The 26,253-nt window shown below is 39.5% G+C and overlaps 3 protein-coding genes across 9 annotated transcripts in view; 1 reads left to right on the plus strand and 2 right to left on the minus strand.

Annotated features, from left to right (window-relative positions):
- cdk11b (cyclin-dependent kinase 11B) overlaps window positions 1-5,494 on the minus strand; it is a 54,679-nt gene extending 49,185 nt beyond the window's left edge. For 2 of the 6 annotated variants that reach the window (XM_042098220.1, XM_042098218.1), the window contains exons 1-2: window positions 5,349-5,494; window positions 3,250-3,380 (exon numbers count right to left, since the gene is read on the minus strand). In XM_042098220.1, the coding sequence (XP_041954154.1) occupies window positions 3,250-3,360 (111 nt within the window). In that variant the 5' untranslated portion in view covers window positions 3,361-3,380; window positions 5,349-5,494. The other 4 variants (XM_042098223.1, XM_042098221.1, XM_042098222.1 and 1 more) reach the window with 3 other exon arrangements.
- A 5,159-nt stretch (window positions 5,495-10,653) lies between these two features.
- Window positions 10,654-23,123, plus strand: olfml3a (olfactomedin-like 3a). Its single transcript, XM_042098242.1, has 3 exons — window positions 10,654-10,981; window positions 12,362-12,647; window positions 22,126-23,123. The coding sequence occupies exons 1-3, from the start codon at window positions 10,859-10,861 to the stop codon at window positions 22,887-22,889; spliced, it is 1,173 nt and encodes a 390-aa protein (XP_041954176.1). The 5' UTR covers window positions 10,654-10,858; the 3' UTR covers window positions 22,890-23,123.
- Window positions 23,124-24,133: 1,010 nt separating this feature from the next.
- The window catches only part of rprd1b (regulation of nuclear pre-mRNA domain containing 1B), a 36,316-nt gene continuing 34,196 nt past the window's right edge, over window positions 24,134-26,253 (minus strand). For both annotated transcript variants that reach the window (XM_042098262.1, XM_042098261.1), the window contains one exon: window positions 24,134-25,163. In XM_042098262.1, coding sequence (XP_041954196.1) covers window positions 25,014-25,163 — 150 coding nt within the window. In that variant the 3' untranslated portion in view covers window positions 24,134-25,013. The remainder of the gene's footprint in view (window positions 25,164-26,253) is intronic.

Raw genomic sequence — 26,253 nt, forward strand, 5'->3', positions numbered from 1 at the left:
GTCCTGAGCATACACTTGATTAGAACAGTAGGCATGGAAAACATTACTGTATTCCTTGTTGAGCAACCCCATAAGCATGTTTTTTTTCATACAATAATTTTTTTTTAAATCAGGAAAAAACTGTTAAGACACAGCAAGTGCTATGCTGATTGCCATTTCTGAATTTGATAACTAACATACATTAAATAGTGGTGGACTAATGCCATGGGGCAGACTCATTTCTGCCCCCATGAGCCTCTGTTAGCACTAAAACCAGTCCCTCCAGGATTTCGCGAGGATTTTTTGTGATTGTTGCGATCTAAAATGGCTGATTTCGCGACAACTTTTCTAAAAAATTGCGATAAAGGTTGCAGTGTTTTTAGCTGTTTGTTGCGAAGAAATTGCGAGAGGTAGTGAAAATTGCAAAAATAGTTGCGATTTTTTTTTTTTTTTTATCATTTTTTAATTGAGGGTAATTAAGGTTAGTACGACCAAAATTGCACTGATCTTGATGCTTATTAAAAAGGATAAGTAAAGGTAAATAGTAAGGGTTACAGAAAATCAAAGTAGGCCTACTTTATTTGAGTAAATATTTTTACTGGGGTAATTCACAAAGCAGTAGCCTATAACCTTTCGTAGAACTGTCCAAAAAAGACAGCCCCCTAAAGAGATGGCATCATGTCATATGTTTCAATACATTCATATGTTATAATTCATATTAAGTTAATATCTTTTTAATAATTCATATTCTGTGACTTGCATAATTACTAATAGCCAACTAAGTCATCTAGTAATAGCCATCTAGTAATTTCATATTGATTTAAACTATTAGACTACACTTTTCTTTAATGTTATTACATTGGTGGGGTGTAAGTCTAATTGACTGCCTGCCACTTTAAGGACGTGAGAGTAGCGTAGCCTAATAACATTTCTAAGTGGATTGGAACACTTGCATCTCACTGTGTTCGGCTATGACTGGAAATAACTTTGCATAGTGCATTACGATATGTGGATGGAATTCGGGATGTTTTCCATGTCATTAGTTAAAATAAATGTTAAAAAATGACTCGTATGAAATCATTCTTGGATCATAGAAGAGGTAAATGTCTTACAATGTTATTAATTTCTATGATTTTGCTAGCACTACACAAACTGAGCCCACAAGCTAGCAAACATGACACGAGAAAAAAGGACAGCTCCAGGTGTAAACGTTTGCCAATGGGTTGCATATTATAGCCTACTCAAATGTCAGTAAACCAAGTAGGCCTTAATTAACTTACTTTCATAGCCTAGGCAGGTTAGCAACACCAGGTTGATAGATCCAAGTAAAGCAGATCATTAACGTTAGCCTTCTATTTATTGCATACCTGTCAACACTCCCGTTTTTCCCGGGTTTCTCCCGTATTTCAAGGTCATGTCCCAGCACCCTCCCGTTTTGTTTTTAAAACTTCCGTAATTTGCATGGCCATCAAACTTCATTTTAAAATCATTGATCCATTCAGATTGCCAGATTGTATATGAAATACACCCTACACATACACGATCACTTAGTTTCAATTTCAACTGTTTTTGTCATAGGCTAAAACCTGGCAACCCAAAACCCAAATAAGGAAGCTGTGCCAACTGCGCAGCCTGAGTCTCGTCGTAAGCAATTGGGCTAGTTGAATGGCCTACTCCAGAACTAGCTGTTGTGAAATTGTTGGGAATTTAATTGATTAACACATCACATAAACTGTTATTGAGTGTTGTTGATAGCCTACACTGAACTTGTTCCCTCGGAACCAAATCTGACAGCAAGCAGCTTTGGAGTTTTGGAAGTAGGCTGCAGGCAGGCAGCTGGTGGATACATAACTGGTATGCGTAAGGTAATGGTAAGGTAAAAGCAACGACCGAAATGCAGTGTTGAAACACGTGTATGAAACGTATTAAATATGCAAACACAGATCCGGTATAAACACAAAGCTAAATGTTGACAGGTATGATTTATAGTCATCAAAACTGCAGAGGAGTGAACAAGTCTCTGGTGTCTGCAGAAGTAAGTGTGGCATCTGACTCATATTCTGCGTGTGGTAGGTGAAATTTCACGGGGAAATCATGATGATTGGCCAAATTTGCGAAAAAGTTGCAGTGTTTGGACAAAATTGCGAGGTCGCCCAGAATTCACGAGGATTTGCTGAATTTGCGTTAATTGTTGCGATCGCAACATCGCGAAATCCTGGAGGGACTGTAAAACAAAGCGCTTACCCTGATTGTGAAATTACCCTTACAGTTTCTTTACAATTACCGGGGTTAAGCAGGCATAGTGGTTAGGGATGAGTCGCGATCTACGAATATTCGAATGGTCAAAAAGTGCGCGAAATTCAATCTTAAAATAGCTTTTTTGAAAATCATTATTATTGCGTAGTTCCAATGTGTTATATAGACTACATAATTTACGCCGCGCAAAATGTCATAAATCACGCAGCAGGGTATTTCCCTATCGCTAACATGAGTGAGGTTACTACCCGATCTAGGCTACCTGCGTTGTGTAGGCTACATAGTAAACAAACAGAAGAAGAGCATTGTCATGACCTCGTGACTGTAAACTCTGCAGAAAACCAATGAACGCTTAGTCGCTTACCCCATGACATAGTGGAAGGCCAACTAGAAGAAATATCCCTACCTGGCAAAGTTAGCCTGCGACTTCTGTGCCATCCAAGCGGTGTTCTCTGAAGTACAGCGGGTCTACCAGTAATTGTTAATAGGTTGCATTCGCGTCTCCTCCCTGACCATGTTGACATGCTCATTTTTTTTTTAACAAGAATATGACATGCCTAACTGTAAGGCTACAAATAGTGACATTGATTGAAACTAATTTGTTAAAAAAGTAGGCTATTGCACAAGGCAGGTTTGCATAAAATCATTATGACATGTAGCATTTTTTTTTTTATCTAACGAGCATCTGGTTTGGCGATGCAGAAACGCACTGGGCTTATTGTTTTTTGTTTCTTCCAATTAGCCTACCATAGGCCTACTATGTAAAAAAAGGACGAGAACATGTTATTTGTTCAATTTACAGTTTGTTTGATGACAAATCGCTAAAGATGAAATTGGCCTCCCTTTCTGTCATTGTGAGAATGTGCGTTCCCCCCCCCCCCGATTTTCGAACAATATTCGACTTTTGTTTCTCGATTATCGAATGGCATTTTTGGCAGAAATTTACATCCCTATAGTGGGGGTTCACATTTCCATATATGGGGGTTCCCCACCACCAAGTAATAACAAACTTACATTTTTTGGACGTTTACAGTCAGTTTTCTCTTCCAGTTCTCGTCTACGCTTTTTCTCTAAAAGAATTTCATCAAGTGTTTTAACTTTCCAGGTCTCCTTTGCGTCCCCCATCAGCTCCAACACGCCACCAACTGCAATGAAACAGAGAAGACAAAGTTACACTACTGGGGAAAAAAGTAACATTGTTTATCAAATCAAACGCGTGAGGATTAGGCCTACAAAGGCATAGAGTGGCATCAAGGTCATTCCATGTCAAATCACCCAGAAGCTCACAAGTCACTCTTACAGAAAAATCTGACAAAAATCACTGGTGCTCCTACTCCTACTTATTAGCGTTCAAGCAGTAGGTCCCGACGGTAATTGTAAAGCAATTTACAATTGTAGCTATAAATAAATTAAGAATGTAGCTAAAAATGTTCAGAATGCAATCAAGCATTTCGGGCGATGTGGAGGCACAAGCCGGAAGCAGAGCAAATGTTCAGAAGGCTACCTCCAACAGCGAGAGAGAAAAAAGATGCACATTTTAAAATATCTATATATACGGCTCTGCATTCCACAAGCCTAGAGCGCCCTGTAGACTGTAATGTTTACTCCTTGGTTCATGTCAGTCAGTATGAATTAACATTTAAAAACATGTTAAATAATATATTTTAATATATAAGCACCTGACTATAAGTCGCCAGCCAAACTATGAACAAAAGTGTGACTTCTAGACCGGAAAATACGGTAAAAATTTCAAAAAACGGTCCAAATAATTGGTCGACTTCTAATGCAGCCACACACCTAATGTCCCTCCAGCATGCATACCAAGAGGGGGGGAAAAAAACATACGCATGTTGAAGTGCAGCGTGTCAACATTATCTCCTCAAACTTTAAATAATACCATTTTGAGTTTTTTGCCCGACATTTGGGGTGCATATTTCACAACCATCTCTTTAGACTTTTAGAAATTAAGCCATTGTATGTCCAGAGAAATTAAGCATTTTGCGATCCTCGCTCATTTTTGCTTCTCACAGGACTTCCTGACACTGCCGGGACGCTAGAGCAGATCTTGCAAGTCTGGTTTTCTGCTAGGAGACTGTAAGGGGAGCCACAACTGTGTAGTGGTCAATGTTGATATTGTGGTAACAGGGATTTCTAGCTCTGCTTTTACACAATAGGATTTTAAGTAGTGTGGTGGTTTATCGTGAAATCGTGAACAAAACACATTTTTCTTAAAACAAGATATGTGCCCTACGAACTTTGACAACTATATGAGCATATCTAGGCTACAATCGTTTTGTCATGTCATAGCAAGCACACTTTGCAGTTCCTCGTAAATGCATCTAGTTGCCATTATTGGTGTAGCTTTAGTCTATTACTAACGTCTTAGAATTATTTTCATTATTATTACTATTACTTTCAATGTGATTGTAATGTTTTCCTTTTGTTGCTTAGGATAAAAGATATCTCCCAAGCAGCTCTTTGGTAGCCTACGTTAAACCGCGCCGTAAAATGGCATACTGCATAACGTGCAACCGTCTCATCAACACTCCGCTGACATCCCACATTAAAATATCTCTTGCATTGTCTTTTCAAATGTCGTGTTGTTCAAAAACGCAAGGAAGGCTTAAGCTTAATAGAAAGGCTGGCTTTCAGCAAACGTACACAAATCTATCTACAACAAGGCGGTCATCACTGAAGTTTCCACTTGCCGGAATGTCTGTTAAATTCTGTAACGTCACGTTATATATTTTATATTCAATTTAATTTTATAAATCACATGACAAGTTGAATAATCTCATCTCTGCTCATTCATGCTAGATTCTTAGACAGCTAAAACATCTAAATCAACATGATTATTTTGGTGAAGTTGAGATCTAACATTAGCAGGATAACTTCACTTTACGTTAACGTTACGTTCATTTACGTATCAGCTAGCGTTGGCTATTGGATGGTTAAATTCGCATGTTTCCAACAATTTACCTATTAAACACCACGGCCATGTGCTTCTTCACGCTATAGCAGACGTCCAAATAAGTAATATATGATAAAAAAAAAAATGTAAGTGTTACAAATGAGGAATGTAGTTCTGCCTCCAAACAAGCTCGCTAACTTACCTGAAATGTACTCCGTGCGAGCTCCAAATCGGTGTTACACAGGAAAAACTGTTTCCTCTTCCACTTCCTCTTTGTGTTCTTCGTTTCCTACGTTGATTCCTGTATTCATTTGCCTCAAGAAACACTACCGCCACCTCCTGGAACAGTTCACAAATACGGAGCTAGCAAGGGCAAAACATACCAAAAAAAAAACAGATAAATGTGGGCTAAGGTTATCCAATAGCACACACATTTGTTTCTCTGTCTCCCTGAATATATGTGTTTAGTGGAGGCTAAACACAGTTTACCCACCTCTGAAATGTCAGAAATAGAGTTTATTCACCTCTTATAAGTAAGTATAAGTATACTCTTTTGTTCCTGTGACGGAAATGTGGTCTCTGCATTTATCCCAATCTGTGAATTAGTGAAACACACTCAGCACACAGTGAGGTGAAACACCTACTAATACCGGTGCAGCGAGCGGCCTGCTACAGCGGTGCTCGGAGAGCAGTGGGGTTAGGTACCTTGCTCAAGGGCACTTCAGCCGCTTCCTACTAGTCGGGGTTTGAACCGGCAACCCTCTGGTTACAAGTCCGAAGTGCTAACCAGTAGGCCACGGCTGCCTCTTACTAGAGCTCCTCCACTTCTCAAAAGAGTTCATTCACTAATTGCAACTTTTAACATTCAAAAATCACACTGTTTTATCCACATTCACAATATGTACACTCATAAACACTCTAGGAACCATTTAATGCTACTGGTATTGTTATAAACATTGGACAATAACCTCCACCATCATCAAGCATGTTCTGAATGCTTTTTAAAAAATACGATACTGCATGGCACAGTCCACCTTATTTTACCACTACACATTAACACATACATTCAGGGATATATATATATATATATATATATATATAGACACGATAGAGATTTTTTTTAAAAATGCACATGCACATATTAATATTTTACACATAACTTATAACATGCGCACAGACTGATATAACTGAATAACTGGCCTGAGGGTCTATTTAGGAGAACATAGACAGGGAACAAAGAAAAACTATACAGGGAAACAAAAAGAAAAACTATAAGTGTCACGACACCACCAGGTTCTCCACCAGTCTCTCCTCCTCGTCAATCTGCTCCAACGATCTCCCAATCTAATTCCCCTGTCTACTGATTACCCAATCATCCAATCTCCCGTTTGCCACTCCCCAGCACCTGTAGCCAATCTCCTACTGCTCATATAAACCCCTGTCACTCTGCTCTCTCTGTCTGGCCTCTTCAACGGAGACACTTACTCCAGCGCACGGACTGCTCCTCGTTTCTGGAATTTCCTGCTACGTCCCAGGTTGTAAACTTTTATGTTGGGCATTTTCTATTGGACTTTTTCTGTTGGATGATATCCTCTTGCGAAATTGGAGCCTTTATGTAGGACTGCCTTGCTTGGCAAGTTCTTCTGAGCGTTAACTTCACTTCAAGACCTTGTTTAAATTTTCCTGCCTTGGTTGCGGTTTTCACATTAAAATTACTTGATTGAGCCTAACCTTGTTTCCTGAGTCTGTGTGCCCTGACAATAAGCCTATACTGGAATCAAAATTGTTGGTCAATGATTGCTAGGTCAAACGTCAATTTGTCTGTCTACACTTTACAGAACCGTCACACAAAAAAAACGCCACCTAATTGTTGACATTCATAAAGTAAAACATGTCAGGTCTATTTTCATATTAATTATATATTCCAAGCACCACAGAAGTGCCCATACCCACTTGACTGTCATGTATAGCCTAGACATCGAGAGCCATATTCTGAAGTTAAATGTTTTTTTTTAAATGGTTAAACTGTAAATAATGCATGCGTAACTATCAAATTTATCATATAAAATATATTTAAATACCAAATGGCCGATTAAGTCTATGATTTATGTAAGTGTTTGTTGTACAGTATATATGATTGCAGACTACAACCCCAAATCAAAAAGTTGGGACATTGTAAATGTGAATAAAAACAGAATGTGATAATCTGCAAATCTCGTAGACACATTTTAGTTCCAAAAAGGACACTAGACAACATATCAAATGTTGAAAATTACCAATTTGACTTTCATGGAAAATATATGTTCATTTTGAATTTGATACCAGCAACACATTTTTAAAATGCTGGGATATAGGGTAACATGCTGGAAAAGTTGTGTAATGACAAAGAAAACAATTGGAGAAATGTTTCACAATTAGGGAAACTGGCAACATGATTGGGTATGAAAAAGAGCATCCCAGACAGGCAGAGTCACTTAGAAATAAAGATGTACAGGGGTATTTATCACTGTGTAAACCTGTGTGAACAAATGATGAACCAATGTAACTTTAATACTTTCAAGGGAGCAAGTGTGCGGACATTCCACCCTTTATTCCTTTTGAGGACCTAGATAGCATTACATTAAAACCAGACCTGTTTCTGTGAAAATTATTGTAGGGCTCAGGAAAACTGTCTATTAGCACAGTGTGATGGCCTTCTCAATTCAGAAATGCTAGTGTAAACATTATCATGTAACAGCCAAAATTGTATTTAACCATGATACAGAAATACTACGGTCTAATCTGGGCCTGGGTTTGTTAAAAATGGACTGAGGTAATGTGGAAAAAGGTCTGGTTAGACCAATCAAAATGTGCAATTCTTTTTGGAAATCATGGACTCATCTGGGCTAAAGAGGAGGGGGCATGCAAGTATCCAACCTATCCAACTTGTTTTAGTGCTCAGTTTGAAACCCAACATCTATGACCGTGTGGAGGTGCATTAGAGCATGGGCATCTAGCACATCTGGCAAGGCACAAACAATTCTGAATGATGTATACAGGTTTTGAGCAAAACTGCCATCCAGGCAATGTCTTTTCCAGGATGTTGTGTAAAATGTAAAAGACAGAATGTGATCTGCAGACCTTGACGCGATTATTCTAGAAAATAACAAAATGGCAACCTCGTTTTATGCCTGTAGGCTAATGGTTAATGGATAATAGGCAAAATTTGATGGTAAGCCTACATGTAGGCTACATGTACTTTATTATAACCTACAGTAGGCCTAGGTCTTCTGATGGATCTTTCTACAAAATAGGTTGTCTTCTATATTAAGTTATTCAGTAAGCTAAACATATAAGCCTAAAGCTTTCATTTAAGGTTATGTCATTTCGATCAGCTAGAGACAACGAGTGGCAGACAGAGCCAAAAGTCACTTATAGGCTAGAGATTGCTGAGTCACATTGAATTTCATACGAAGATGCATCATTCCACAAAATGGTTTGTCTTCTCTATCAGGAAGTTATTCAATAAGCTTAACAGTAAACATATACTGTAGCCCTAACTCAAAACAGCTGTTAGGCTTATGTCATTTTGATCTGTAAAAATGTTACATGCAGCCATGCCTAAATTCTGCTTACTGCACATTAATTATAGGCTAATGTATTATAATATAATATTCAGTATTCGTTATTGAATGCTTAGGCCCTATTTACGCGACAAAATATTTTGCCTTTCATTTAGACGGCGGCGGCGTTTTTGGGGCTTAAAAACGCTAAAAGTGAAACTACCCTCCAAAGTGGAAATCTTAAAAATGCTCCACCGTCGATTTCCCGTCTAAAGGGTAAAAACGCAAAGGTTTGCTCCGATCTGCTCATTGTGGCTCTCATCGCATAAGCGTTTACGTCACAGGCATGCGCCAGTACAGGAAAATAACAAGGAAGGTTCTACCAAAGATGGTTGATTATGAAGATACTTCCTGACAGGCCATTTCCTGTCCCCGCAAATGTATGCAAATAGGGTAGCAGAAGTACACGCCCCGCACGAGGGGGGCCACTAATCCCCATTTATGCAGTGATCGGGCTCCCTTTTTAACATTGAGGTCTATGGCAGAATCCAAGAATTTCACAGAATTTGTCAAAGCCTTATTTTTCTGAGCAATGGATGCACATTTCGGACACGGTATCATGATCTCCAAACTCTCCTCCCCATTTCAAGAGAATGTCATGACAGTATGACCCTCCAGTCGGGAGAAATTAATGAAGGTGTACACTAAGTTTGTTTTGTACTCCGGCTTCTGTCTGGCGTGAAACCGTGGCGTTCAAATGTCAGTCATACGTCAGTGACACACCCCTGTGCAGGCGGGGACTTAACCAGAGCTCGTCTCTGACTGAACTCCACTTTGCCCTCATAGACATGAACTAGGACGACCCATCTTGCTACCCATTAATTATCTTTACACAGGCATGTGGTGTTGTGTGGCAGTGCTTCACATTACCACCTAGCCCCCTGGCGTGCATACTAAATCCAATTTCATACACTTTTTTGTCACCGTATGCACAGGCTTGTCTAAACGCGGAATAAAATGCAACGCCACTTTTGCGTTTTCTCTTCAGATAGTTTCCGTCTAAACATAGCCTTAGCTGGAATGCAAAGCAAGCCGCAATGAAAAGCAAGAAGCAAGTGTAGCCCACTTAGGCATGAAGTCAGTCAAACTATAGCCTACAGAAAACCACATCATTTAGCCTAAAAAATTAAATGAAACAAGACGGCTGCAGACCATAGACTGTATAAAATAGGGTCGGACCAACGAGATGTTGGAGCAATGGGCTTTCTGTCGGTATAATGGGCTGTCGGACCAATAAGATGTCAAGCCAATGGACATTTGTCGTACTGTTGAGTCATCAGAATAACAGGGTGTCGAAACAATGAGAAATCCCCAATTCGAACTGGACTCTGCTAAACCTATATCACCGCACTGCACACGCATGGGTTTCCATCCAAAAACATTTAATTCCATAGCATAAAGCAGACTTCTTCTGCACCCAATGTAGTCAAACTGCAGCAAGTGCTAGAATGCCTGCTGAAACATTTTAGGATTGATGTAAGCCCTATTGTAAAATAATTCTTCAGAATATACATCAAATTACATGGATTAATTGGACATTATCCAAACCATGGCTCTGCCCAGTGCCTTGATCACACCTTTACTGCTCGCTTTACCACTTGGGCAACAATGCGCTCCCTTTATCACCAGGAGATAACACTAATCTACTGATGTCACTAAAGGGGATGACACTTAATGTATCTCGGTTTTAAGTGTGGATTTACAAGCGTTTTCTCACATTGATGAAATGTGAGCTGAAATAACTTTAAAATATATAAAAGTAATGTTTGGTGAAATCAAAACATGTGGTTGTAACCCTGGCCTGTTATTTGGCATCATTCCTGCTGGAGTGCAAGGGGGGAAATACTCAGTGACTCCTCCCTCTATTTTAGTGAAAACATTCCAGCCAAGGGAGAGAAACCGAATCTCTAGAAGTAGTCCCTCATCTTTCGTCACACACACATACACTCTGCACTACATACACACACTGACTCATTGTCTCCACTGCCAGCAGGAAGTCTGCTGCACCAGCTGCAAGTCTGAACGGAAAAAGAGGCATCTTTATGACTGTTCTTGAATCTGACCAACACAGTCAAACTTCAACACACAGCTTCATCTGGACAAAACTATCATGAGAGTCTTCTGCCCGTTCTTCATACTGCTTCTGTTTAATGCAAGACTTGCCCCATCATGGGCACAATACCACTACCAGAGTTTGATGAACTACTTAGAAAACAGAATGTTGGCCATGGAGGTAAGAACTAGGCTCTTAGCCAAGTACAAATTCTTGAACTTTTTAACAGATTGACAGACAAACAATCTCATTTGTGTTATTGGGACTGCTTTTTTCACTGTCAAACACTTCAGGGAGTTAAGCTAATATGGTCCATGCATGAAAGTCTTTTTTTTTTGTATCTGAAGTGTTGCATACTTTAGGCTACTGAGTAATACAAAAACTCAGGTTGTGGGTTCTAAGGCACTCTATGGCAAATGGTTCAGAGAGTCATTTAATGTTTTTCTACCATTATGATTACACAGTTAAGTTATAACACTTATATTCAAACTGGCCAATCAAAATAGCATGTCTACTCATACACACTGAATCTCCTGAGAACATTACACGGGAAGTAAGCTGTAATATTCCCTTTATTTTTTTTTAAAGAATTGTAAAGTAATTGCAGAGCATTGCTTGTAAAAGTCAAGCTCTAGATTATGTATCTCTCCAGTCTTACATTGCACCTTTTTATATAGTAGTTAATGTTGCGCTGTGAATGCTTTTTTGTCAGGTGTTCAGTCCCAGACCTCATAACAATATTGTGCATAGCCTGCATGGTTAGTGGGATTAACAGGCATGTTTATCTGGTCAATGACATGACATGCAGATATTTGTGTCAGTGGCGTAATGCGTTTTAGGTAGTGTACGATAGCGATTTTTAGATAATGTGCTAGACCCCTCCTTAGGTCGTTAATTGCCACACCCCTTGGCGCATTGCTCAATAAAAGAGACGGTCATGGCGAAAAAACTCAAGTGTACACGATAGGAATAAGTTTGCGCTGTGATGATTATACGCTTTGCGTTGCGCTTTCGACTATCATGATAGGGCCCGTAGACACTCTCAGGTATACTTACAAAAAAACACTTTGAAAACAAAGAAATAAGTGTGGTTCTTTTGGTTGCGCCACCTGACATTTTTTGGGTGCAAACAACCTATGGAAGATAACTTTTGTTTGAAAGCAAAATTACATTAATTGGTTTTGAGCAAGACATTTACAATGAAATGGCGTAAAGTCTAAGCTAAGGGGCAAGCTAGCACGTCAAAAAACAAATGCTATTTTACACCGCTGACAATGGTCAAAATATAGTTACACTTCTTTGGTAGCCTAGTGTGGTGAGGGGGTCCCTATATACAAACAGAAGTAGGTCCTATTGTAAACTTTGGAAGAGCACAGAGAGGTTATAACAAGACCTGTTCCTGAAGGAAGCAAATTGTCTGATGTAGTAGTCAAATGCTGTGCGGATCTGCCTGAATCTTAGAATAGCCTACATACAATACTTTTACATACTAGGCTACATTACACTTACAAACACAGAAAGTATGTGATACTAACCACACAGAATATCTTCTGATTACAGGAGCGAATTTCACTGTGGCATGAGCAATCCAATCGCTATAATTCAGAGCTGAAGGAATTCAGACAACAGGCAACTGATCTGATGGAACGGCTAGGCAAGGATCATCTGAAACTGCAGCTAGATCTAGATGGGGCAGGGGTTCGTGTGGAGCGAGTGGAGCGAGAGATGGACTACATCGAGACCCAGAACCCTCCAAAGCCTTGCACCAAGGCAGAGGACAAAATGACAGAACAAGAAGGAATTTTCAAACCTAATAGGAAGGAAGAGGAACTCATTCCAGTGACAGGTGAGGGAACCATAGCCTGGTTAAAACCAGACTCAACACTTTGTGAAATTCACGATTGGGATACATTTGCAACACTAGCATGGTAACGGGCGTACATTTTGTGTTAACTTTGAAATCATTGGCCCAGCCTAATCAATCACATTAATAAGAAATTCCTAACGTTAGTTCCCACTTCGCCTAAACTTTACAAACTGACAATAGCATCAGTTGTCATAAACATGCCCACCTCCGATGGGCTGGGCATGTTTATCGAATTAATGACTTTTAATGGCAATTTGGCAAATGCCCCCCGCAAACATGGTCGCCCCCGCCTACGCTTTTAAGACATCCACTTTGAGTTGGAGATTCAGGTAGAAGTTGCTACCCAGCAAACAATTTTTGGTTTGGGGAACGTTCCACGGATGTCCGCTGAAGGATGCGGTAATGTTCGCTGCTTACGTTCTCTCACGGTCATTGAGGAATGTTTTCTTGACAGCACCTGAGCACCGGAAAGTTCCTTCATGGTTAAATCTTTGGTTCCGGGAATTCAACCTTAATTAATCCTTCAAGGAACGTTCCCTAAAGGTGATTTTATGGTTTGACAAAAAAAAGCATTAAGACCTCAAGGGAGCCTTCTGGGACGTTCCTTAATGGAAAAAATGTATCCTTACTATAACCATCGGGGAACATTCCCAAAAGGTTCCCTGATAGTTGTACAAAACTATACCTTTATGGAACGTTTTGAGGACGTCAATTAAAGGATAAAAAAATATCCTTAATATAACCATCAGGAAACGTTCCCAAATGCAGTTGCACAGAAACAGCTGTAAGGGGACGTTCTGGGAACATTCTCTAAAGGCTACACAACACAATACCCAATATTCTCTAAAGGCAACATTCTCTAAAGGCTACACAACACAATACCCAATACATTCAGCCACCATCTAGCCAGTTGTTCAAAGTCGTCTTGCCAGAGTTGTTCAAAACCATTCTTTTTAGAAAACTCTGTGTACACAAACAATGTTCTAAATGTTCAAGTTGTGGCCCTTGTGATACTTTGAGCAAAGTTTCATGTTGTGTCAAGCCTTCTAAGTGTTTTAAAAATAGCGATAGAAGGGGATTTTGATGCGATCATAGTAGTGCCCCTAGCACTTCCATTCAAAAGATCATTTGACCCGAAAACAACAATACGGTCAATCTTAAAGCAACACCAAATAACTTTCCCTCTGTCGCACGCATGCTATTTGTTTATCCAGCACAGGCTTTGCAAATAACAATGTCCACAGACAAGGTAGAATATTTTGCATGACTTATAAAAGTACGATATATTGCGATAGATGCAAGTCAAATTTCTTATGTCTCATTCCATCGAACTACAGATCCGCTACCCGATCTGGCAAACTTACATAGTGTGGTTATAGCCGATAGAGGGCCGCGAAGCGAATGCAGAATTGCCGTTCACCCTGTTACGAGTTGATGAACCACTGAAACGATTTTGGAAACATTATTTTAAGGTATAAAAAACTCTTTGGTGTTGCTTTAAAAGTGACGCTTCCGTCCTAATTATGCTTTTAAACAAAAGTTTGACTTGGGTACATTCACAAAAAGACCCTAGGTTGCATTTTGGTAAGAGTTGTGCTTTAATTATTCATGTGGGTGCCAGATAAGCATGAGAGGGCACTAGATATCTGCTATGTCCGATATATTTTTGACAGACCAAAGTTGCATACCTTCTATATCAGGGATGTCAAAGTCAAATACATTAGAGGGCCAAAAAAACAAATTTGCTACAAGCCGAGGGCCGGACTGGTTCAATGTTTATTAAAACATATTAAAATGACTGCACGTAACCTATTGAACCAAGACGTGTACTGTATTTTATTTAATGATTAAATGAATAATGACTGTGACTGAAGTGCGGGCAAAGTTTGCACAAATGTACGATTTTTCCCATCCTCACCGACCTTGTCATAAAACTTGTTTAAATGATCATATGATGCCTCCTTGCTGCTTTGTCGTCTACATGAGCCTTTCTCAAACTTCTTTGACCTGAGGCCCAGTCAAGGCATACTTTGGGGTCATAGGGCCCACCTACATGAACCCACCCCCTCCTCCCACCCCCCATTAAATTATCATAATGATATCACAATTATTATTATTTTTATACTATATTGCTATACATGCACTTCAAAACAGTCAATGTTTAAAGTGCTAAGATTGTTCACAAAAGTTTGTGAAAACATGCACATCAGAGTACTGCTTCACTAATGTAAAATATAATTAGGCCTACAATAGTTTCATTGTTTTTGCATTGTTGCATGATGCTTGGATGAGAAATACTTCTCAAAACAACTGCAGTTATATGGGTGCCGTTGTTTTGGGATGTTTCCCTCATGCAAGCATCATACACTGATAGAATATTTATATGTTATTTAATTACATTTCATTTGAATGCCTGAATGTAAGGATTCAGGAGATACAATACCAGCTTTTGTGAATGGTAAATGGCAGGTCAGATCATGCGTAAATCACTGATCTGGAGATCTTTAACTATCTTTAACTAAGACTAATTAATAGCTTTTTGCTGACTTTAATACTTAATGCCAAACAGTGTTTTATATAGTCTGTGCTCTGTTTTTTATGGAAGTTGCATAAATCCACGTCGTTTTTTATAATTAGCCTATAGGTTGAAGCTTACAGTAGCTTTGCTACCAACGTGCACACGCATGCATTGAATAAACGCTCATACCACGACTTAATTCTATGCCTCTATGTTTGATGACACCAAATTAACAAGTAGCCTATTTCCTACTAATTGCAGAAATGTTTGTTTTCTTTTTCTGTCCGCGGCTCCTTGACCAATTGCACAGCAAATTATCACACGATGGCCCGGGAATAATTTCACTCTGCAGACCATTGTCCACATTGCGGACCGCGACACATAGTTTGACAAATGGTGACCTGCATGCTGCCATATTAAGGCCTTTTTACGGTGTGTTTTAGCCGGGTTTTCGCGTGGAAGGCTCTGTAGAAATCTGGCACCCTATTCAACGAAGTTAAACTGAAAGAGCGTGCCGTTCAGACACCAGAATGAACGAGTTCACAGTGACGTTCATCAGGCAGTAGTAGCCTCCTAATACAGTTCAGATCAGGTTCGCTCAAAATACATATGAACGAGTGACTTTCGTTCAATGAACGCGTTCAGGCACAACACTGGGGAGGGGGGTAGCTGAAAGTTGACATCTGCCCTGACTGAATACTGATGAATAATGAAGCCGAGGCCCACTTGCGGCGCCGCAGTGAGTTCGTGGGCTACCGTTGCAATTGCGGGGAATGGAGTATTGATGCGCAAAACAGCACCCGGCGGCTGTGGCCTGCGGGCCGGTTCTAATACTAATCAAATATCATCCCGGGGGCCGTTGATAATTCATTCTTAAATGATCTTGACTTTGACATGTCTGTTCTATATTAACATCAGAGAACAAGATAAAATACTCCGTTCATCCATTCTGTCATTTTTAAACATATTCGGCGCCTCGTGTTTTGTGCGCCGGCTGCTCCTCATGTTTTTCAAGTGGGAGTCCAAGTGAAGAAGCGTCTTCATTCACATTTTACAAGCAGCAATCCACCCCTTGTCTGGATAATTGGTAAGTAAAGGTCACAACTTAATTTAACAAGTTATTTTCAACCATGTGTAGCCTACTTATCCTAATATATGCACAGGAGACCATGGATACCCTCTTCTACCTTGGCCCATTCTACAACCCAACCACCGAGAGCCAAGAGCGGTATAACCAGACGCATAGTCACCAGGAGCATCATAAATCACGTTTTGCCCTTTTTAAAAGGTTGCTTCAGGTGCCTGGGTGAATCTGGTGGCTGCATACTTTTAAGCCCGGCTTAAATTGTGGCAATGCTGCATGCACCACAACATGGCATCGGAGAGAATGTTCAACATTCCAGTTGTGCCAAAGAACCAGCAAGAGCCTGGGAGTGGCTGAGGAACAACTACCGATGGTGAGGGCAGCATAAGTGCTGATGATTGTTGATCAACACTATTAGGTATGTTCACTGTTAATATAAATTTCTCTACACCAATCAACATCTACAGTTAAACCCAAAATGATTCATACCCCTGGCAAATATCAACTTAATGTTAAATGTTTCTCTTGACCAATATGTTTGCTCTGGCTGCAAATGACACTGCCACACATGAAAGGTTTTAAGACAATGTGGCAATATTCTGTTACAGGGTTGTCCGCGTGTTGTGTGAGCTGTTCTGGCTCTGGTTCCACAGACTGCTCAGTAGGTGCACTCCCCTACCAAATCAATCCAATCTCCTGAGACAGATCTATAGGTTCCAGATCTGTAAAACAATTCCCTTTATCTGCATTTCATTCTCCACAGACGGAACATTCCAATCAACAATGGCCCACTCTCTTCTGGTCTGGTCTGGAGACGAGGACACTGCCTGGATTGGTCCTGCCACTGCTTAAAATAATAATAATAAAAAAAAAAATACAATAAATATATGAAAACAATTGACACTTGTTTCCAGTTTATCGCAAAAAATAATTTAGGCTACTGTTGAACCAAAAAGTAATTGCCAGGTGATAACCTACCTTCATCCATATCCACTCCACACGCCTCTCCAAGCATGACGACTGTGGAAAGAGCTGTACTGTGCTGACATTGCACACCTGTACTGTGGCACTTTTCCGGGTTCTGGAGAGCCTCGACTTCATTCAGGTTCACAAATCCATTTTTTTCAGGTTGGAGGTGCTGTGCCTGCCTCTCCCTGAAAGCCACATGAGCACATCCTGAGCCCATTTTATTTATTAAACAACGATCAGTGAATAGGTTATTCATTGTTTTTAATTATACACGGCTCAGCATTTCGGTTCACCTTTCCCTGGTGTTCTTGTTTAATACATTTCCAAATGAAATTAAACGTATTCATTCATAGGCACAGTGCATGTGTGATTTGAATATTTTATTGTTGGTTGTATGTCATCAGAGAAATGTGCTATATTTAAATTTTCCATGGTTTTCAATGACATTAATAAGGTTAAGAGAATGTCCATGTTCTACGTTTTCCCAGCAGCAAACATCAATGGGGTTGTGACTCATTCTGTTTCTGCTTTAAATAAACCAAGCCCCTTCAATAAGACCGCCTTAATTCAAAAGTTATACACTGTGGGTGTAACTGGAGAATACATGTAATGCCACCCACACCATTACACCACCACCAGCAGCCTGAAGTGTTGATACAAGGCAGGATGGATACATGCTTTCATGTTGTTGGTGCAAAATTCGACCCATACTATCCAAATGCCAGCAGAAATCAAGACTCATCAGACCATGTTACATTTTTCCAGTCTTCTATTTTGGGTGAGCTTGTACAAATTGTAGCCTCAGTTTCTTGTTCTCATACCCCTGTGTCTATTGCTCCCACCCACATTAATATTTAACTTTAATACGATTATGACAAATCCCAATCAATCTGTTGAATTGAATTGAATCACTTCAATTACTTTACTTCACTTCAACCATTGTTACTGCTGCTGAGCTTGGCTTATTTACCAGCAGGCAAGCTGATAAATGTGGAGAAATGTTTGAATCAGCACACATCGTCAAGTGATGGAAAATCCAAAGTTGAGAAAAGCTCAAGTTACACACCTGTCACAACGTCAGACAATACAAATGGCATTTAAGCATACAAATGGTAGTAAGCATATGCGATTGTTACTATTATGATGGGGACGGGTCCTCGGAAAATGTTCTCCTCCAGGGGTCCTTGGCACCAACAGTTTCAGAATCCCTGCTCCTTACTACAGCAGACATTAGACTTTGTATTTACAGTGCACTCAAATCCATTTCTGATTTCTATGTTTATGAGTGGCATTCACATTTTGGTTTTAGGCTATATGAATGTCTCTTGGCCAAAATAAAAAAGGTGCTTCTCAGTTAGTTATAAAAATGAACATGTTTGCAATATTACCAAATTGTCCCTTTGCCCAGCTTTGGCAATTTGTCAGTCCATCATCCAAAGGCAAAGAAGACTAATTCAAAATAATGCAAGAATGTCTCCAAATTTCGTTTTAACCCATCTGTGGCAACTGTATTTTGATCCACATATTTGGAATGAACAATATTTAATATACACATGTTTAATGTCAAAAGCTAGTAATGTCTAAAGAGTTCTGCATTATTTTCTTGCACCTTGTCCTATCTGCATACGATGTCAGCAAGCCATAGCAACAAAATCACATTTTATTTTTGTATAATTTGGTTTTATTGTTTCGAATTGGAATGTTCTGACTGGATGTAACACGCAACGCCGCGTTTCTATTTTCTTTCTTTCGCTCGAGACAGCATGTTTAATGGATTCAGTGGGCTCATCCCAAAGGTCTATTTGCATACGGCCTCTCTCCTCGGTCCTCTAGCTTGTGCCCCGGAAATCGGTCAAAGCCATCAAGACGTCATCGAGGATGTCTCATTTATCTAATTGCAACCAGAGGAGGCAAGACCATAGTAGAGTAATACAGTAAAAGTAACGGACGAATAGACTCTGTTGTTTTCAATGGGATTGCACTGACACAAATTCGATTGGTTTCTCAGTTGCCCTCCCATCGTACTGTGCAGACTCGAACTCAACTTTGTGATGTTAGCCATCAAATTTAATCTTGTAAATCGTCTGATAGATGGTTCACACAGAAATTCTTCTCACACTTCCTTCACCTTCAAAGTCATCAAAGTTAAACATTTATTTAGTTATTATTATTAACATCATCATCACAAGCGATGTCAAGTCGTATTCATGTTGAAACTACCAGACATGATCATCTTCAAACACAGTCAATGGTAAAACAAAAAAAGTTATCATCTTCTTTCCACTTCTCCGACCTAGCCTACTGTCAATCCATCGAAAACCTCTGAAATGATTAGTGCTGTTTTTTTTTTATTAGGTTTACTTAACATACAATGGTCTTGTAGGCAACTTAGCTTTTCCATTGGTTTTGCTCATGAGTTTCTGTGCTGGCTGGAATTCAGGCTGGACTGAGCTTCTTATCATTCTAATACGGTTATCTACCTACGGTGCGACAGAAAGACGCAGGCACAATTACGTCACAGTTAGCTTCCCTACAACCGGACATGCTAAATATTTTTCTTATGGGAACCCAATATTACGTACGAGATAGTTGAGCCTGTTTTGCCTTGTATTGTTTATGTAGATAATACAGAAGCTACAATGTCGGCACAGGAGATATCTTTTATGAAGTTATGGGATTTCAAATAAATCCTAAATGAATGGGCGTTCTATGGGGTTAGCGAAGGATTGATAGTTTCAGCCTCCATGGGTGTTTCAACTTCTGGGAATTCGCCTGCCCCCTTGGGCGAGACCGAGGAGAGAGGAGGGAGGTGGAAGGCCCGATACGCGAGGAAACACAAGAGTATCCTACGCGAAAGTGTCGGAACTAGAAGTCGGAACTAGAAATGTAATGCCAGAGGAATTACAATAGTGGATGGAAAGCTGCTGGCTTAATGTTGGTAGGGAGATTCCTGAAAAAAAAAAACATTTAATCACTTAATCTTTGAGTTCATACAAACCTTCGTACCAAAAAGCCTTGTGTGTCAAGGCGTTCTTGAGATATAACACTCAAGGTGTTTTTCAACATCAATCAACATCAAGTCACTTCATCTTTGAGTCCATACAAACACTCATACCAAATTTCAGGCATGTATGTCAAGGCATTCTTGAGATATTGCACTCAGAGTGTTCATTGACTTGACCTCCACCATCAACTCACTTCATCTTTGAGTCCATACAAACACTTGTACCAAATTTGAAGCACATGCGTCAAACCGTTCTGGAGATATAATACGCAAAGCCTGAGATATGGCTGTGACTTTTATTTTGACACACGGGAAACACTTAAACAGGATGTGTAGTTTTAGGGAGCACCAGATTGTATGCATTAGAAGCTGAGACAGTTAATTTCACAGGTGACACCTGTGTCAGTGTTCTAATTAGCCCGGGAACTACTCTGGGAGCTTAACAAGCGCAGCTGCCTTTAGGCCATTATGACATCACAGCCTTTGAAGTCTAAGGGGGAAAAATTAGCTTTTCAACATTTTTAATCCCCCATTTCTCAAAAAGTATAAACTTTTTAAAAAATCTGAAAAAATAACTCTCTTGCCCCACTCCAGACCTTCACAACGGTTATTTCAACATGTCTGTACGTTAAGCGGTTAGAGTCGCATTCATTCTTGAAAAGGTAAAAAGAAAAACAGGTTATAATAATAAGAAGAAGCCAGGAGATTTCAAGACAGTGGATTCCATCCACTATAATTATGTGATCATTGGTCCAAGCTGCTAAGGTAAAAAGTTCCCTCCCACGTCTGTCAACTTTCGGTTTCATACAAGTTTGTCGGGATTTATTTGCGACAATAAACTAGTAGATAGACGAAGAAAAGACCTTTATATGCTGGAATTGTCATGAACTACCATGCAAACTTTTTTTTTTTATTTTTTTAAAGTTCATGCATTTTTTGTTCACGCATTGTAATAAGTATTCATTAATTTCTCATTATCAGACTATCAACTATCAAACATTACCTCATTATCAGGGTCAATAAGTGGGAAGAGTTTATGTTCATATGACATTTTTAGGCTTTGGTGTAAGTTCATATTCTCTGCAATCTGCGTGTCTGTTTATTCTAATCTAAGAGGTGATGCACCGTATCATCAGTAATTGACATCTGATGCGTGAGTGAGCAGGACGTCTCATTTCTCAGATCTGTCTCTCCTTAATTAGAAGGATGGGTTAGGAAAAGAGGAAAGAAGGGAGGGAGGATAGACAAAAAGACAAATTATATAAACCCAGTGTGGACAGAGAGCACTCAATGCTACGCGACACACGCATGCAGTTAGGATAAGCTATAACAGAAAAAAAGCCTTTGTTTGGGACCAAAAAGACATAAATTGATGCATTTTTGAGTGAGACTGGAATATGCATTTAAAACTTAATGCCTTTGGGGGCACCTTCGCCATGTCGAAATAAATCACTTTTTTTAAGCCATTAACTAGGCTAAAAATCATTAAATGTCTAAGCTACAACGGAGGAAGTCTCTGCAGACAAATTGCAGCATTTCCACATTTGTAATTGTAAAGAAAGGGTATAAAAAATACTGTTTGTTTAACAAGTCCATTACCTTGCTCTTCTTTTTCTTGCTGCCCTCTTTTATGGAGAAAGTCTGTCGATTACAGAATACAGCACAAGCAACTGTCAATGGATGCAAAAGGAATAAGGTTTGGTAATCAACGAACACAGACTTTCTCCTCACCTGCAGCCTGACAAAGGCAATGCTGCAAATCCGTTGATAATGCAAATTCTGGTCCTACAAATTGCACCGATTGATGGTTTCATTTTGGTCCCAAATGCAAATTTACACAAAAACGGCATGCTCTAATATAACTTTATCTTTCTTCTCTAAGGTTGTGCGGACATTGTGTCTAGCATCAGAGCCATGAAGATTCTAAAGCGTATTGGCAATCCAAAGGGCGTGTGGACAAGAGATACTGTCACAGCAAAGGTTTACATTTTCAGTGGCACTGAAGGTGATACAGTGAATGAGTTCAGCTTGGTGAGTGCACTCTCATCTTCCCCTTCCAGCTCTCGGTCTATAAGTCTACCCACCTTCTGGAATGGAACAGGAAACACTGTGCACAATAACCATATATACTACGTGAGTGAGGGCTCCGAGGTGCAAATAATGAAATTTGACCTACGCAATGGCTCCTTGGTGGATAGGGCTGTGTTCCCAGTAGATGACAGGAGCCCTGTTTACACACTGAACCCAGAGACAGTGGTGGATCTGGTGGCGGATGAGGAAGGCTTATGGGCTCTGTATGGGTCAAAGGACAATATCAACCTAGCCAAGATGGATGCAGACACACTAGACACTGAACAGATGTGGGATACGGGCTGCCCAAGGGAAAACGCTGAGTCAGCATTTGTGGTTTGTGGCACAGTGTATGTTGTCTACAACACCAGACCACCAAGTCGCTCTCGAATCCAGTGTGTGTTTGATGTGAATGACATGGTGACAAGTGGAGAGGCTCCATTGTTGTACTTCCCACGCAGATATGGTGCACACTCCAGCCTCAAGTACAACACTAAGGAGAAGCAGTTGTATGCTTGGGATGATGGATATCAGATTCTTTACAAGTTAACCTTGAAGCCGAAGCTTTGGGTTTAACCTGTGGGATCAAGTTTTCTCAGCCGTATGTAAATTCGTAAATCAAGACCATGTGTCGGGTACTTATTCCTCTTTCTATAAGATAGTATTTTAATGTGAGCATGTTTACTAATGAAAGCCGCATTTTCACAGTGGAATTTTTTGTAGTTGTATGTTGTGTTGGGCTGTAAGTCCATATAATAGTTATTTTAATGATTGGTCATTATGTGAATCATTAAAACAATACAAACTCAATACAATGTAAGTTTTCTATTTCTTTATATGTATTACAATCCTCTATTTTTAAAGCCAGTATTTTCAGCTCTGCTACAGCACTACTTAATAGTAAATGTTCCAGTGATGGCAGCACAAAGCCACTTTTATGATTACAGCAGTTCACCATTAGAGCTACATACATAATACAGCATGTAGAACTTATTTGATGGAGACTTCCCACAGTGGCCAAAGCCCACCAAACCTAATACAATATGATGCTACATGAGGATACAACAGCAATGCACGATTGGCTGGAGACAGGCGCAAGACATGCTGTACCCGTAATCAGTAAAGGCCTCATTCACAATACAAAATTCATTGTCCGCAGCCAAATAAAGAACCTAACTTCATAAATATATCATAAGGCACAGGACAAAACCATGCACAACTGGCTGGTGACAGCCTCAATTGGCACAGCATGTTATACCCAGAATCCTTCGCCACTTTCCTTAAGATCATCTTTCAATGCAAATCAAACCAGCTATTAAGCTAACTGAAATAAAACCATACCAAGTTGCGCTGCTTGCTGTTAAAGGGAATGACAGATGTCATTTCCATTGGTTTAAAGAATGTTACACCCAAAACACACAGGACTGATTAAGAAACATAAGAACCGCCTTATTGCGCCAGGTGTCCAACGTTTGATAACAAAACCACCCCCAATGTGGACCGGACAAACCCACTTGAGTGACCATGCGTTTTAGATCGCCGATATAGCCCAAAATAAAAAGGAAAGAGGCCTCATATTTATATATATATATATATATATATTTTAAAATAATTGTATTACTTTTACTATATTTTAACTCTTCCTGATTTACTGATGATGTAAAGCGCATTGAACTGCCTTGGTTTGAAATGCAAATATAATTAAAATGGCTTTGCCTTGCCTAATGAGGAACATTTAGATATAATAGTAGATATAATAATTAATTATATATAACTAATATAATAATTAATTAGATATATTTTAAAAAGACACCATAATATAAACTTTTACCAAAATACCCTCTTTATTAAACTTTATATGGTTACTGATATAGCAACAGGCATAATCCCATACATATTGCAGCATAGAAATTAAGACATATATGCATCAAAGGTTCGATGCTTTGATGGATAAATTAGGCTAATAGTGTACTTTCACTGCCACAATGTAAAAGTTCAGAATGCACCATCTGACTCAATGATTTTCAGGAAGACTTCTCAAGCTTGGGCATGGGCAACGTTACAAACATTTTATTGCCATTAAAAAAAAATTAAATAGAAATCAGAAGCTGAATAATACTTCCAAATGCTGTAACAACCATGAAATGCTGAAAAGGTGTACGAGTTGAAAAATGACATGAGAGATGGCTTTTATAGTCCAGTATTTTCACATTCAACAATGAAGAAAGTTGCATTATGTCATTAGCAGTACCAGGATAGGCAAAAGTGTTGCCATGTGTATCCTGAAGCACAGCTACTACCAAAATATCAGTCACTGGTTTGATGTTGATCTACAGTATCAGTTCATGTCTATGAAGTAATACGTAATTTGAATGACCGAACAAGTGATATTAGCAACAGTAATAACACTATTCATTTGTCTGTGTTGATTGTTTCCTACAGTACTACAAATTTGCAGTATGGTTTTACCTCAATATATCACTGTGTATTCCACTTTTGCATACCAAACTAGACACGACTGCTTTGCTGTTTTCAATGTAGCTACAGACTTCGTCCTTTCAACTTCCAAAGATCTCTGCTGAGAGGATGGCATTCAGGTGCTGCAACACGTTTAGTGACATTTTGTATGTCTTCCAATGGATATTAGAGGGTAAGTGAAACCTGTCAACTCCTTTATTAAGCCATCCAAGAACCCAGGGATCAGTCTGTAGAGAACAGGTCTCCTGCTGAGGGCAGAGGAGCCAGGCCTCCAGTGACATTTGGCAGTAGAGAAAGATCAGGCAGGCTCTGGATGTGCGACTTCAGCTCCTTCCGAACTTGAGTTACTCGTGCCAGTTTCTGCTTGTACTCCTGAAAAAACACCATATCAAAAGCATTACCATACCAAGATGAAATACATTAAAGTACAAATTGAAAGTGGGTCTCGTTTGGACCCTGTCTGAAGGACTCCTGGAGATCTGCACACCGGAGAGCTCCCATTAAAGTTTTTTTTTTTTTTTTTTTTACAGTGACGTTTCAAGCCGTTACGGCCCCACATCATGACATACCCTTAACCATATCTCACGATTGGCATGGGGTACTTTCCATAAGATCATATCTCAATGCAAATCAAACAAGCTATATGACTAGGCTATCCGATGACAATTACGGATCATCATTCATTTAGTGTTGAGATGTTGTTCATTGAGTGAGAGAAGATCCAAATTGCGGGGATAGCCAGAACAGATGAAACATGTTTTAATCAAACGTAATTTACAAAGAGATTGTATCACACTGAAAACTCATATTTTGTCACTAGCAACCTAGCCTATATCTGTCCTCTGTCAAATACAGTTGCATTATCAGCCCTGACCAAAACCGTTCAGGAATTATTTATGCAAAAGTGGAACATGCGTAATGTTTCATTCTTCCTCCTTTTCAGCACGAATAAAACAGCATGAAAAAGAAGGAACCATATCGTTTCTCCCGTATTTTATTTGGCAAATTTGACAACAGTCAGCTTACATTTCAAATCATCCTACTTCTTTCTCTTTATCACCATGGCGGTACACATTTAGAATAAAGAATAACGTACGCAAACCCTTTTGTTTTGTTGCCAGCATAAAAACAAGCTTACCATCTGCCTGTCCGCAAATTTGAAACTAAAGGGATGAATTGAACGGTGACGAAGTCGGACATATAGGCATAGTTCATATTGATAAAAGTTATACAATTTGGAACTCTAGCTTTTCCCCACCGCAGTCTTTTAATGGCACCTAATCATAACGTTAACGTGTGCACTGCGCAGTCTGCACCATACTGGCTTAAGCCCAATTCACACAAAAGATTAGCGACAAGATGAGCTGCAACATTCTATAAACAAGCAACTTGATGCAACATTCTAAAACCTTGCAACTGTGACTAGACATGGTGAATGCTTTGCGACGGCTTGCAACAACGT

The sequence above is a fragment of the Alosa sapidissima genome, chromosome 7 (assembly GCF_018492685.1).
Source record: "Alosa sapidissima isolate fAloSap1 chromosome 7, fAloSap1.pri, whole genome shotgun sequence".
NCBI lineage: Eukaryota > Metazoa > Chordata > Actinopteri > Clupeiformes > Clupeidae > Alosa > Alosa sapidissima.